The following is a 14,831-nucleotide window of genomic DNA, read 5'->3' as shown; positions in this document are numbered from 1 at the left end:
GAGTCTAAACCTAACTTTCGTCAAACTGCAAATTATTTTTCCCAAAAGTTCTTGTCAGATAGAAAGTCTCTCCAAGTAATTTGCATTCTTGAATTTATAATAATAGATTGTAATATAATCTATAACATTTTATGTATAATACAATATAAATAATATTTGTAACATGTCTGAAAACAAAAGACCAATAAGTATGATTAAACAAGAATTTTAAAAAATATTCTTCTTGAAAGTATTTATCTTGATCTGTTTAAATTTTTTTTTCTTTTGAGGCAGTCAGCATAAGTATCTGAGGCCTGGATTTGAACTCAAGTCCTCCTGACACCAGGGCCAGTGCTCTGTCTGCTGTACCACCTAGCTGCCCCTCTTTAAATTTTTCTAACTCATTCCTGGCAATTGCTGATTGATAGATCGTGCCTTATAAAGTTAACAACCAGATATTTTTCTTTTAACCTAAGGATATAAGCATTTTATAAATTAATTTTATTTCTTTTCATTTAGGAACAAAGAATGTCCTACTTGTCGGAAAAAGTTGGTTTCCAAAAGATCGCTAAGGCCAGATCCAAATTTTGATGCTCTCATCAGTAAAATTTATCCAAGCCGTGATGAATATGAAGCTCATCAAGAGAGAGTGTTAGCAAGGATCAGCAAACACAATAATCAGCAAGCTCTCAGTCACAGTATTGAAGAGGGACTGAAGATACAGGCTATGAACAGGTATGTGGGGAAGAGGATAGTGAATAGTTGGAAACTGATGAATTTTTGTGGCTTTTGTCTTTTTAAATGGTTTATTGTGGAGATAACTATAAGTAAAAACATTTAAACATGCTGGATGGATATTTACATTTGAACAAATGAATTTTATCATAAAATATTGATAATAACATTACTTCCTCATTTTTGATATTTATGTATATTTCTTCTACATTAGTTACTGTGCTTATGTTTGATTCTTCTTTCTTTGCTTGAACTTATTTCTTGTAGATATTTTCATTCAGATTTCTTTGAACTCCTCTTACTTTCTAATTTTACTTGCATCATAATATTTGATTATATTTGTGTGCCACAATTTATGTAGCCATTTTCCAATTATTGAATGTTGTTTCCATTTCCCCCCAGTAACAGATATTTGTCTTTGTTTTTTTAAAATGCTTTTTGAGTTGTGGTCCCAGTAATGGAATTAGAATTAGTGTAACCTTCATTTTGAAACTTTTGAGAGTGTGTGTGTAAGAGTATACATTTAATAGAGTTTTTTTCCTCCAGTGTAATTTATGGAGATTACCTTTGAATTATGCTGTATCCATCTTGTATCTATGTACATGGTCGTTTGCATTTGTTTCCACCAGTAAAAGTGAGCTACTTGAGGGCAGGGATTGTGTTTTTGCCTTTCTTTGTATTATAGTACTTGGCACAAGACATGGCATTTAGTGTCTGATAAATGCTTATTGATTGATTCCATTTTGAGGATTGTTGCAGTCTCTTTGGAATCCAAATTGCAGTCCAGATTTGCCAACTGTTGCACATTGAAAGATGTTTTCCATTATTGCTGTGAGGAACTAACATAGTAATCTTTGTATCAAAGTGAGAATAAAGACTAGCTATTGTGTTTTATTAGCAGAATCGTGGAATCTTAGTGTTTGAAGAACTTTGGAGGTTATCTAGTCAGCGTCTCAAAGCAGGAGTCTTCTCAACTACTGACAGATGATTATCCTGCCTCTGCTTGAACACCTTTATTGACAGGATACTCACTACCTTTACAATGCACTCTTTTGGTCAGCTTTTGTTATAAGAAGGTTCACCCTTCTACTGAACTGAAATAATATTTCTGTCTGACTTCTACTCATTGATCTAGATTTGCTTCCAGAAGTTTCAGAGAGGCAGTGTTTTGTTCATTTAGTTGAATACAAGTATTATGTTCTCCCAAATCATTTATTTTGTAAGGTAAAATTCACTAATTTTTTTAACCATGCAATCATATTTGGTTTCCAGATTGCTCATGAATTTGCCTTTTTCTGGCAATATTCTGATTTAACTAATGACTCTCTTAAGATATGGTACTCAAAATTGAATAAAATATTTTAAGATGTATGTAATCTGGCTACTACCAAATAGATGGAAACTATTCTCAATCTGGACGGACATATTAATATGTCCGAATATTATAAAAAACTTTTTTTAGCATAACTGTTGGCTCATGTTGAGCATAGTTGACTAAAAACCCTAGTCTTCCTTTATGTTGTACTTATTTTATGCAACAAACTATATATAGGATTTTAAGTTTATCCCTATTGGATTTTAATCTTCTTAGTTTTGGCCTATTATTTCAAGCTCAACCTTTAAAATCTTTATTTTGTCATCCATGGTATTAAGCCATCTTTGGCTTTCTCATTTACCCTCTTGTTAAGCATATATGTTTTCATCTAAGTTGTTGGTAAAAATGTTGAAGAGAGAGAGGCTTTGTTTAGGACCCTGCAGTGTATCAGTGGAGATGTTGTTTTAGGTTGGTGATAGGTGTTTAAACAATCCTCAAACCATGTTTCTCAATTCATTCTCTTTATATATCTCCTGTTCAGCTTATTAATTAAGCATTAAGTATTATTACTATGTGCCAGCCAGCAAGGATATGAAGACAAAAATGAAATAGTTCATGCTCTCAAGTAGTATACATTCTACTGAGGGAGTCAGCATATATGTATATAAGTTTATACAGACTAAATACAAAATAAAAAGAAGGTCGTCTAGGGGACAGGCCATTAGTTGTTGTTGGCAAATCATTTAGCAGAAGGCAGTGCTAACTTACTTCCTGAAGGGATTCTACAAGGCGAGAGTGTATTACAGGCATGTGATTGCATCTGTAGATTGTTTTAGGATAATTGAGATGGCCTGGAGAATTGAACCCGTTTATATTGGCTAGGTATTCTCTTACTCTTTCCTCTTACTGATATTTATTTTACTCTTTCTAATTTTCAATATCATTATCTTTGAAAGAGAAGATGGATGCAAAAAAGGAGACTGAGTAGTTCTAGTCTTTCTTTGTCATCTGTTAACAGTATGTCAGCTTTTCCTCAGCAGATAGAGCAGAGCCTCTATCCTTTCCTTGTTCTTAATAAAGTTATTTGGGGACGGGCCGTGTATTTCATCCTGGGCTCAATGATTCTTGCTTTACAGGTTTTTGCCATTCATGAGAAAGAGTTATTCCTCCCCTTTCTTCCTACAAGTGTTCCCTCTGCCCTTCTTTTTATGGTTTTATATTTAGATTTGTTTAACTATTGCAGTTTAGAAGGAAAAGTCACAATACTTTCACTTTTTCAAAGCTGTTCAGCTAATTAAAGGTCCTAAATTCAGATCAAGTGAGTTAGTCTAACAACTAGATGAAGAACTGTCATTGTGACAGATTATAGTTTCAACCTGGATCATTGTATAGTGGTACCTTCCATTTTTATAATACTTAGCATTTTACACAGGTTATAAGAATACAGATTTTAGAGCTAGCGAGTGCCTTATTGGTCATCTAGTCATATCCCCTCATTTTACGTATGAGGGGAACTGAGGCATAGAGGTCAATCCCCAAGATTGGTAAAGCAAGTAGGTAGTTACTGCTTTTAGTATAATTCCTTAAATGTGAGCTGGGCTGTTTTACATATAAATTATGATTATAAATCACTTATGTCCAGTGTTGCACAGCTTTTCAGAAGCAGAGGCAAGACCTTAAAGCTTATCCCTTGACTGTGACTAGTATTCTTTCTGTTATATCACCTTATCTCTGGTTTGGATATAACAACACCTGTTGTTTGGATATAAAGTCACTAAGACTTTCCTAGAACTGGGAATTTCCTAAATTGCCTGCAGTTTATGTGATTGGATCAGAAAGCTTCATGGAGAATACAACTATGCCAAACTGATTTATTTATAATCTGAACTAAATAGATAGTTAAATAGAGCTTCTGCTTACTAGACTGACAGACTTGTAATCTCAGCCATTAGGTAAGCTGAAAGGGAAAAGCCCTGTGAATCCACGGAAAAGCTTCTTTTATAAAACTCCTGTATTTTGTTGGATAGGGGAGGGATAGAGCCATCCTGTTCCCTTCTCAGGCACAGAGCATTATTTATCTTAATTTCACACAGAATGCTTTGGTTGTCTGTTTTCCCCTGGCAACCTTTAGTCCTGGGTAAAATTACAATCAGAGATGGAGGAGGCAGGCAACAGAGATTATTACATAGGTGATATTTTAAGAACTGTTAAACCTGGGGGAAAAATAAGACCCACTAATGGCAGTGAGGTATGAAGCCAGAAAATGGGATCACAGAGGGAGAAGACACAAGAAATGATAAGGAAGAATGGCAGTAGTCTAGGGTAATTCAAGGAAAAGACATGCTAAGTCCAGTATGTCTAAATGGTTCCTGAGGATATCACTCTTATCAACTGTATCAGGAGATGATGCTCATCAATCTTAGTCATCAAGATAAGGTTAAATTGTGTTCAGTATACTTTGCTTAATTACTCAGGCAGGCTACGATGAAATATCTCTGTTTAAAAGGGAAGTGGGGGCAGCTAGGGGGCAAAGTATGTTAAATGTCAGATTTGGAATGATGATGACCTGAATCTAGTTCTTGGTTCAGACAGTGACTTGCAAGCCATTTAACCTTTTGAGTTTTATTTTTTTAATGTAAAAATGGGTTTAATAATATCACCTATCTCACTGAGTAGTTGTGACCCTCAAATGAGATAATACGTGTAGAGCATTTTTCAAGCCTTAAAATAATATGTAAATATTTGTTGTTGTTCAGTCATTTTTCATTCGTTTCTTCCTGATCCCATTTGAGGTTTTCTGGACAAAGATACTGGAATGGTTTGCTACTTCTTTCTCCAACTGATTTTACAGATGAGGAAACCGAGACAAACAGGGTTAAGTAACTTGCCCAGGGTTGCACAACTAGTGAGGCCAGATTTGAACTCAGGAAGATGAGTCTTCCAGACTCCAGGCCTGGCACTCTGTGCACTGTGGCGCCACCTAGCTGCACCATGTAAATATTAGCTATTTGAAAAATTCACTGGTATCACTAAAGAATTAGGATTTCTGAATATGTCATTATATTATAGGCAGTTAGAACACAATATCTGCATGTGAACTTTCTACAATACCTTTTTAAATCTCAGGTTGCTGTTAGGATGTTTCTAGCCTCCCTTTTCCTGCTTTGCTTATAGGTAGCTAGGTGATGCACTGCATTTGGAGTCAGGAAGAACTGGATACATGTGTTTTCCTAGCTCTGTGACCTGGGCAAGTAACTTAACCTGTGGCACCTTCAGTTTCCCCATTGGTTAAATGGGGATAATAATAGCGCCCACTTTTTTATCAGGATCAGATGAGATATGTAAAGTGCTTTGCAAACCTTAAAGCCCTATCATCCTCATCAGTTGGTTTGTACTCAGAATTTAAACTCATTTTAATATCCTTTGTTAAATAGAAATAGATATTAGAGGAAACATATTGGTTATAATTTTTAAAAAATTAAGTGTACTTTTTCTTATAATAATGTTGGACTTGAGTTGTTTCAGTCTTTTAAAACACATAATGCATATAAAGGAAAACTAGTTTTCCTGGAAATTCTCTTAGCAATTTTAATATTCTGTCACTTGTAATGTAATAATGCTAATCTTTAAGTGCTATTTTGTGTTTTTTAATCCTTCTAATTTTTCTAGGGCATTTTTTGCAAGCCTGTGGTGGGGGAGATGTTTTTTTATACCTTTAGGTCAAGATATGTGTTAAAGTATAAAACTTGCTACTTTTTTGTTTTGCTTTTAATAATTAGTGGTTAATTAGTAATATATAACTTTGTTCATTAGGCTGCAGCGAGGCAAGAAACAACAGATTGAAAATGGCAGTGGAGCAGAGGATAATGGGGACAGTTCACACTGTAGCAATGCATCAACACACAGTAATCAAGAAGCAGGGCCTAGTAACAAAAGGACCAAAACATCAGATGATTCTGGATTAGAACTTGATAATAACAATGCCACTGTGGCAATAGATCCAGTAATGGATGGTGCTAGTGAAATTGAATTAGTTTTCAGGCCTCATCCCACTCTTATGGAGAAAGATGACAGTGCACAGACAAGGTAAGTATGCTTTAATTTCAAAAGATCTGAACAGTATTTAGAATTCATTTTAGAACGGAAATGGACTCTAAGCATCCTGTTAACACACGTTGCCTTGTACATAAGAGGTATTTAATGCTTACCGAATTGAATCCTCCTTTTAATTTTTATAAGTGATGTTGATACATAGACACTTTCTAACAGGGACTGATTCTCCATGGAAGGCAGTGCTCTTCTTCCAGTCATAGAGGTTTTCAACCTTGCATCCTTAAATCTTTACTCCTTTATTGCACATATTCAGTTCCCAGATTTTATTAATACGGTCTCTATAATATCTCTTGCATCAGCTCCATTCTCTCCACTCAGTAGTCATCAAGCTAGTTCACCTCTTTCTTGGACTATTGCCTGGGCAGTAGTCTCCTAGTTGGTCTCCTTGCCTCTAGTCTTGCCCATTTCCAATCCATTTTCTACATAGTTGCAAAGGGAATATCTCCTAAAGCATAGGTCCGATTATATCTTTGTTCAGTAATTTCCAGTGGTTCCATGTTACTTTTAGACTCATATACAAAATCTTTATATTTGGCTTTTAAAAACCTTCACAACGGGACCCCAGCTTACCTTTCTATCCTTATTATAAATTAATCTTGTTTATGCACCTTTCGGGGCAGTTTGGTGGCACAGTGGATAAAAGTACAGGGTCTGAAGTCAGGAAGAGTCCTCTTCCTGAGTTCAAATCCAGCCCTACATATTTACTAGCCATGTGATGCTGGGCAACTTACTTAACCCTATTTGCCTCAGTTTCCTTATCTGTAAAATGAGCTGGAGAAGGAAACGGTAAACCTCTCCAGCATCCTTGCCAAGAAAACCCCAAATGAGGTCATGAAGGGTTGAACATGACTGAAAGAAATTACTTCACCACCACCACTACTACCACCACATGCACTTTACAGTTTAGCTTTTTGATGCTGCTCACACCTGATAACCCACCTTCTACCTCTTTCTAGTTGCGCAGCCTGGAATACAGTCCCTTATCACCTCTAACTTTTAAAATCCCTGGTGTCCTTCTAAGCTTAGCTCAAGTAACCTCTCCTACATGAGACTACTTTTTATCTCCCCATCAGCTACTTATACATTACTTTGAATTTACTCTGTGTATACTTAGATATGTGCATATTATTTTCTATATGCAGTGAAAGCTTGAGGGCAGGAAATGGTTTGGTTTTTTTATATTTGTGTCATTTACCCTAGCAGCTAGCCTGTTATGTAGTAAATTTTGATAAATGCTTTTAGATTGAGTTTATCAATAATTTTGAATTTAGTAAATTGGAAATTAAAGTAATTGAGTTTATGAGACTTAAAACTGTGATATAAAGATGATGTAGGAATTCCAGAGCCCCTCCATCCTTTGCTCACTCTACTCTTGTTCTTTTACCAATGGGAGAAATCTGACGTTTTGAATACTAGCTGGTAGAGAGCATGCAAGACAATATATTAGTGTTCTGATTTTTTCCGTTTTGTATATATTTGTATTTGGAATCTGTGTTTGCACTTTGCACTGTTATTGAGTAGAGCATGTGGGGGGACCAGTTAAAATGAAGGTAGATAACATCCAGTACTTGATGACTACTTTGGGAGGGTCCTGCTATTATCCCTACTTTTTTAAATTTGCCAAACATTTGTTAAGCATATACTCTATGCAATTAATTCAAGGGTATTCAAGGATAAAAGAGATACCTATAGTCCTTATCTGCAAAAGCCTTATAATTGGGAGAGGAGCAAAGGCACATGTAGATAACTATAATACAAATAAGAGCAATAATAGCCTGTATAAGAAGAGTATAAATGACTGAAATTAAATGAAGGAAAAAGCGTTCCCAGGGATAGGGACTTGGAAAACTTTGTGTAGGTGATATCACTGAAGTTGAGTTATAAAGGAAGTATAGGATGTTGATACGGTGGATGGAGTAGAGCCAGATAGGAGCTATAGGAAATGCAGAAATATATCTTAGAAATTATATGTCAGAAATTTGTTTCATAGTCAGCATTCCAGGTAGTCATTTATTTTGTACCTCAAATTATAGATATACTCTTGAGTAGATTTTGTGGATTGCTTTTGTTTTCAGTACTTAACCTCAGGCTTTTAAAAATTCCTACTCTTTCAGGTATATAAAGACTTCAGGCAATGCCACAGTTGATCACTTATCCAAGTACCTAGCTGTGCGATTAGCTTTAGAAGAGCTTCGGAGCAAGGGAGAAACAAACCAGATGAACCTTGATACAGCCAGTGAGAAGCAGTACACAATTTACATTGCTACAGCCAACGGACAGTTCACGGTGAGTATCCGAAGCTACTTTTTTGATTAATATGTAATCCTATTAAGGTATAGTTTTAGCAACATAATCTTAAGTGCACCCCATCCCCCTTGTACAGAAGGTATTGTTACTTTCCTTTATTCTAGGGAACCTTTTCTTATTTCATGAACACCTAAGATTTTTGGAGGGAATTATTTGTTATGTGATTCTTGAATTCACTTCAAGTCTTAATGCCCTTATAGAAGTTGCCACATATTTCATATGCCCTTTGAATACTTGATTACTTTCTTTATACTGAATACTTAACATCAGTTTTATGAGGAATAAAGATGAAGGATAGGAGAAGCTACAGCAACAAATTATACATTTTTTAACCGAGAGACTTGAACAGTATAACTTGGAGAGTCTTTGGAACTCTGTACTTGAGGTTTTTTCATCTACTCTAACATAAGAAAATTTATGGAATTTATTTTCTAAAGAATGGCAGTCTTTGTTGGATTCCTTTACAACGTTTTAGTGATCTTATTTAAATGCCTCGTGGATCTGAAACATGTGGCTATGCTTCTATAATCACACTGACCCAAAGAGGACAGAAGGAAGTTTAGTGAATGATGGATACAAAATACATTTTGATTCATAAAGGGGGGTTGGAGCTAGTTTTATTAGAAGCCTCAGTGTCATGATGTTTATCCATAGCCGATGTATGCTTTAAAGCATTTGGAAAAATGAATGTGAATAAAGGGGAAAATATGGGTTAGTGAAACAGTTTATAATTTCATTGTTTTAGAGTGATTTGCCTAGAGAATTTCCATAAGTATATATCTTCCCTTATTGAAAGAAAATTGTACATACCAGGTCATTGGGAAAAGAAAGAAAAATTTCTCTATATAGAAGGTGATTTTTATGGCCTTTATTTCTTATAATATGCCATGCCAGTAGCAAGGCTGTTTTTAGCCAAAGTAGCTTTTAGACACAAGAACTAATTTATATTTTGTTTTTCAATATTACTGTTAAATGTCTTTGGGCTGTTTTCATATTCTCAATTCTTATAATATTCTTCACCCCCAATTATACATATTTTTCTCTTTGTTCTTAGGTATTAAATGGTTCTTTTTCCTTGGAACTCGTCAGTGAGAAATATTGGAAAGTGAACAAACCCATGGAACTTTACTACGCACCAACAAAGGAGCACAAATAAGCTTTGGAAAGATGGCTTTGAAAATAACTTTTTTTTATAGCTCTGATTTCTTTAATATTAAAGATGCACCATCATTGTTTTCATGGACATAATCTTGGATTTGTGTTCAGTTTCCTTGCTGAGCCAGACTTGTTTACACTATTAGAATTCGTGTTTTGTTTGTTTTTTTATTTAAGCTTTTCTTTTTCAAAGGGACTGAATGAAGCTATCCAGTGTGCTCTTTTGAAATTAACTTGTGTCTCTTCACTGACAAAGCTTTGGATCCATTTGAGGCTCTCATCTGGCAAAGGAAGAGTTAATGGGTCTTCATACATAATGGCAATCTTTAATTAGTGTTTTTTTTTTCTTCTCCAAAGTTTTTTAAAGCTAAAGAATGTTAAGGTTGGTTTATGGTGATATTTTTGCTAGCTTAAGGGTGTGATTGTGGATTATGCATTTTTTTGAGGAACATATATAATTTAGGATATAATCTCCTTCCCGAAGACCTGATTTATTTAATACAGTCGTAGGTGAAATAGGTTATCTGTTTCACCTGAAGACCAGGGCTTAATGAATATGCTCAAATTTTTGTTTCATGGTATTCTCTTTATTATACAAAATTTCTTTGCTGGCATTTTTGTTTAAAAATTGACGTTGCTTATTTTACTGTCAAGCTGTCATTTTGTTTGTTCGCTTTTCTTCCTGTACCAGCCTTAGAATTCTTGCTATAGTTGGTGAATTACACAAATCAACATTATAAAGAGACACTGGTTATAATATTTGAAAAATCTTGGCAGGTGTGGGAGTTAAATTAGCCCTAAATAGGTAGTCCTCACATATAAAACTTAAGGGATCACTTTTCTGGTCATAACTGAAACATCTTTTTTAGTCCCTTGTGACAGTCATTTTTTTATAGTATTTGATAACCCTCGTGTAATACCAGAGATTCTGGGATATACTTACTTGCACTTTAACCTTGATGAAAAATACTGTACTGTTTCAATAAGCTGCCCTCACTTCTTTTTTTGTGGCTGTGGGTTTTGAGATCAGCATGACACTGACAGAAGGAAAACTAGGATGTACTTTTTTGTTTGAAAAGTTTGTATTTATCATTTTGTTTTCTAACTTTACCCCAATGGTTGTTTTTTGGGTTTTGTTTTGGTTTGTTTTGGGTTGTTAGAGTATAATCTGCAATTCCTGTTGAGCCACAGAAAAATATGTTAGACCCACCCAGAGCTTGAGCCCTGGTCTGCTAGAGTGCAGGATATTTTGTTAAAGGAGTAGTAGCACCACCTAAGAGGAAGCTGCGCCTTGCTGCTCCTAGTTGGGTGCTACTGTGATATGAGGTACAGTGTTAGGTGTTTGGGAGTGACAAGGCTTTGTGTTGGTGGTCAAAAATGAGGAAGTTTTTGTGCTATTTCTCATTCCTACGACATCCAGGTATGTTTCTGAGTTTTTAGTGTTATGGTATTTGCAGAAAATTATTAACATTGACAAACCAAACCCTGTAAGGTTTTGAGACAAAGAAAGGAATCCTCTACTTCCCTTGTAATTAAAGCCTAATACTTGTAAATATTTAGCCGTCTGTTTTGACGGTTGGGGTCGGTTTTAAGTGCTTCAGCCCTACACGAAAACTCAATAGTTTTATTAAATAATTTCTTTTTTTACCATTTCTTTCTAATATTTAAAACCTGTTTTTACAATTTTTTTTTTTTGGTAATGTGCCATGAAATTGAGAGCCACCACAATTAAGAGAAATTTTGTATTTGGTACCTTTTTGGTGAAATGTTCAGTTGTATATTAATGCATGTCCACTGACTATAACCTGGGTTTTGTGATATAAATACGGAAAAATACTAGATTAGTGGTTGCATCAAATAACTAAATTACCATTGTGTGATTTTTAATAGAACTTTAGTCTTGAAGCAAAAGAGGTATTTGTGAATTTAAGCTATGTTTATGTTTAGAGAATGTATGTGTGTGCTCATATCTCAGCGTGGGAGAATGTAATCTCTTTACACCATTAGTGAATTTATTGACTGTTGTCCTTTACAAAATATAATGTAAGCATTTGATAAATCATTGAGTGTACTGTCTTTATTTTTAAAAAATGACCAACTCAAAACTTGTATGATTCCAAAGCATATATATATTGGCTCCTGGTCCGACTTTGAATCCTTCCATCTAAGAGAAATAGAAATGGCTTAATATAAAAATGAGAAATGTAGCACTGCAAAGCATACCCAAAATGTTTCAGCTTATTGTGCCATTTACATACATATCAACAATGAAATGAGTGATTTGCAGGTCTCGTTTGCCTCAATAATAATCTTATTCCCACCCAAGTTTTATAGTATCTGCCTTATTTTGGTAGATGTTTAATCACAGCAGTGTAAAACATAGTAAAACCTCATTAATTCAAATTGAGAATTTTTTTTATTTCAAAAGGTGATGTGCGTGAGGTTTACCAAACCAAGAAAAAGATTACTTGTGTAAATTGAGTGTGATGAGTAAAGGAGCAAAAGGTTTCAATATACTTATTTACTTGGAATTTATAATTTTTTCATAGCCTTTCAGTTATAAATTTATTAAAGTAGTTCCATCTCATGGCATCTTACTAGGTAATACTTTGACAATTTATTCGTACATTCAAATAGTAACAAATATGCTATCATTAGATTAGCTTCACATTGTTAAATTTGTGAGGGCTTATATAGTATGTGGAAACAGTGTGAGGTATTAGAAAAAAATAGTAGGAGCTGGGAAACTTTGATTTAAACCCCGAATCCATTTATTCGCTAGTAGTTAGGCAAGCCACTTAATTTCTCAGCTGTTTCCTTACCTGTGGTACAGGACTGTTTTGAGGATCAAATGAAATCAAGTGTGTGAAAGCACTTGGTAATTGTAAAGTACCATTGGAATGCAAGCCATTATTGCATTATAGAAGTTTCAAGTTTTTAATGTAATGATGTAAGTCATCCATCTGCAGTACAGTAATCAAGTTCCTCAAGGGCTTGGTCCATTTATTTATGTTTTTAATCTTCTTTGGTGCTCCACACATATTGTATATTTAATAAATACTTCAATGAAGCAGTATTTGAATGCCTACTGTGTCATCAACACTGTACAAGAAAAAGTAGCCTAAGAAATGTGTGTACATTTGTATCTACTTCATATAGGACTATAAGTATTTAAAAATTTATGTCAGTAAAATATACTTGTAAAAGTTGGATGTTAAAGATTAACTGTTAACACTTCTTGCTGCTCTTCTACTATTCCCCCCTGCCCCCTTTTGCTCTTCCACACTTATCCCCTGCTGGTCAGCTTTTCAGCTATATAGCTGCTTCCTTAGAATTAGTTATTAGATATTCGAGAAATCATCCTGGGAATCATCTGGTTCCAGTGTCTGGTTACATTTCTATAAAAAGACCAGTGGTAAGATTATTGACACTCCACTGAAGCCCTCTGATACCTCGTTGTGATCGGGTGATGATGTTGGACTCTCAGCTATGTAAGGACACAAACTCTTCTCAGCTGCTGCCAAGTTGGGAAAGGATTTGAGCATGAGCCCAGAGGACTGGCCTATGTGCAGGGAGACTCCTCACCATGTTATTGACTGCAGTCTACTAAGTCTCAGAGGGCTTGTGATTTGCTTGGAAAAACAGAGATTAAATAGCATGTGTTTGCCGTACTGAAGAAAGATCGGTGGTAATGATTTATCCATAGCATCACCATGATTCAAGGCATTCCCATTCCATCAATAAGAAGTTAATAAACATGAGTAACTACACTAGTTCCCTCCACAAGATGGTATTAACGATTACATCTTGACTGACAGTACGATTCTTCTGTTCCTGTACTGTGAGTTTTTGTTGGAGCCTGAAATCTTTTGAGAATTTTCATTTGCTTAAGAGAGAAGTATAACACCATCATACCAACTTGAATAAGAATTTATTTCTTTGATCTTTTCCTCAGGGAAGTATTTGCTTAACAAGTGTTTCTACTTCTGGGATACTGCTAACAAAACAGCCCTAACTTCTGTACTTCCGTCAGTGGGTAAGACAGGACTTAATTATACTAATGGCATCTCAGTATTATAGCACAATAGAAGCTATTCATAATGAAAAGAATTCTTAAGGTTAAATATAGTATACTCTGTTTAAGAATGCGAAGAAGTTTATGAGAATGTTTTAGAAGCTGTCCAGGTACTGAAAACCTGTTATTAGGAAAATTAATTTACATGGCTACAGTCTACCTTGACAGAAAAAGGCATTAAAAATGCAATTATCTTCGTATAGCTTATGCACAATAAGCAACTAAATTCAAATCCCACCACTTACACTTATAACCCATGTGACCTTGGGCAAGCAATTTTAACCTTTTGGTCTGAATTCCCTCATTTGTAAAGTGATGGGATTGGACCAGTTAGTTTTAGGGGTGCCTTGACTGGAGATGGAGTTTAGAAGACCTGGGTTCAAATCTCAGACAATAGCTCTCTAACCATGGGCAAGTCACTTCTTTGCCTCAGTTTCCTCATCTAGAAAATAAGTGGGAATTGCACTTGATAACCCCTAAGGTCCTTTCTTGTTGCCTATTTATACTCTTGTGATCCAGGTCTAGATTTATGATCTTATGAACAAGTTGTAAACTTCAGGCTAGAAGTGAGATAAATAAGAGTAACTTTTGGATGTAAGAAGTGATTTGTAGGAGACTTTAAAATCCGGTATCCAGATGTGATGCTTCCATACCAAACACTTGGAAAAGATCAAGGACCTAATTATTTAAGGGAAAAAAAAGACAGCTGAGAAAATATCAGTGAAAATATCCTATAGTTCAACTTTACCATCTCTACAATATTTTAAAGAAGATGTTAAAGAAGATAAGATCTCATTGTAAACATTGTGTATGGACTATATTTGTCTTTTTTTTTAAAGAGAAAAACATCACCTTAGAAGTATTCAATAAAGCTGTCTTGCTGGTATATCACTTCAAAAGATTGGAAGATTTAGAGATAACCAATGACCTTTTAATGACTTATCAAGTGAAGTGTAAAACGGGTAGACGTGATTGCCAAACATGTTTGACTCTCCCATGTAATGTGTCTGTTGTGGAGTCCAAATGAGAGATCATTTTCTTATAGGAACTTATAGCCTCTACATGCTGTTTGTGGATATTAGATCTGCACTCTAGATATTATCTTTTTAAAAACTTCAGCCCCCCAACCCCCAGAGAAGGCAGTGGCTGTGC

General features: G+C 35.0%; 1 protein-coding gene across 1 annotated transcript in view; it reads left to right on the top strand.

The window, feature by feature from the left end:
• Positions 1 to 11,666, top strand: part of RNF2 (ring finger protein 2) — a 33,064-nt gene extending 21,398 nt beyond the window's left edge. Inside the window, exons 4-7 of the mRNA XM_020984401.2 lie at positions 499 to 714; positions 5,843 to 6,115; positions 8,257 to 8,428; positions 9,504 to 11,666. Coding sequence (XP_020840060.1) covers positions 499 to 714; positions 5,843 to 6,115; positions 8,257 to 8,428; positions 9,504 to 9,605 — 763 coding nt within the window. The 3' untranslated portion in view covers positions 9,606 to 11,666. The remainder of the gene's footprint in view (positions 1 to 498; positions 715 to 5,842; positions 6,116 to 8,256; positions 8,429 to 9,503) is intronic.
• The last annotated feature ends 3,165 nt before the right edge of the window (positions 11,667 to 14,831 follow it).

Source organism: Phascolarctos cinereus, unplaced genomic scaffold, assembly GCF_003287225.1.
Source record: "Phascolarctos cinereus isolate Bilbo 61053 unplaced genomic scaffold, phaCin_HiC Scaffold_5;HRSCAF=322, whole genome shotgun sequence".
NCBI classification, from domain to species: Eukaryota; Metazoa; Chordata; class Mammalia; order Diprotodontia; family Phascolarctidae; genus Phascolarctos; species Phascolarctos cinereus.
This window is presented reverse-complemented; position numbering and strand designations above follow the sequence as displayed.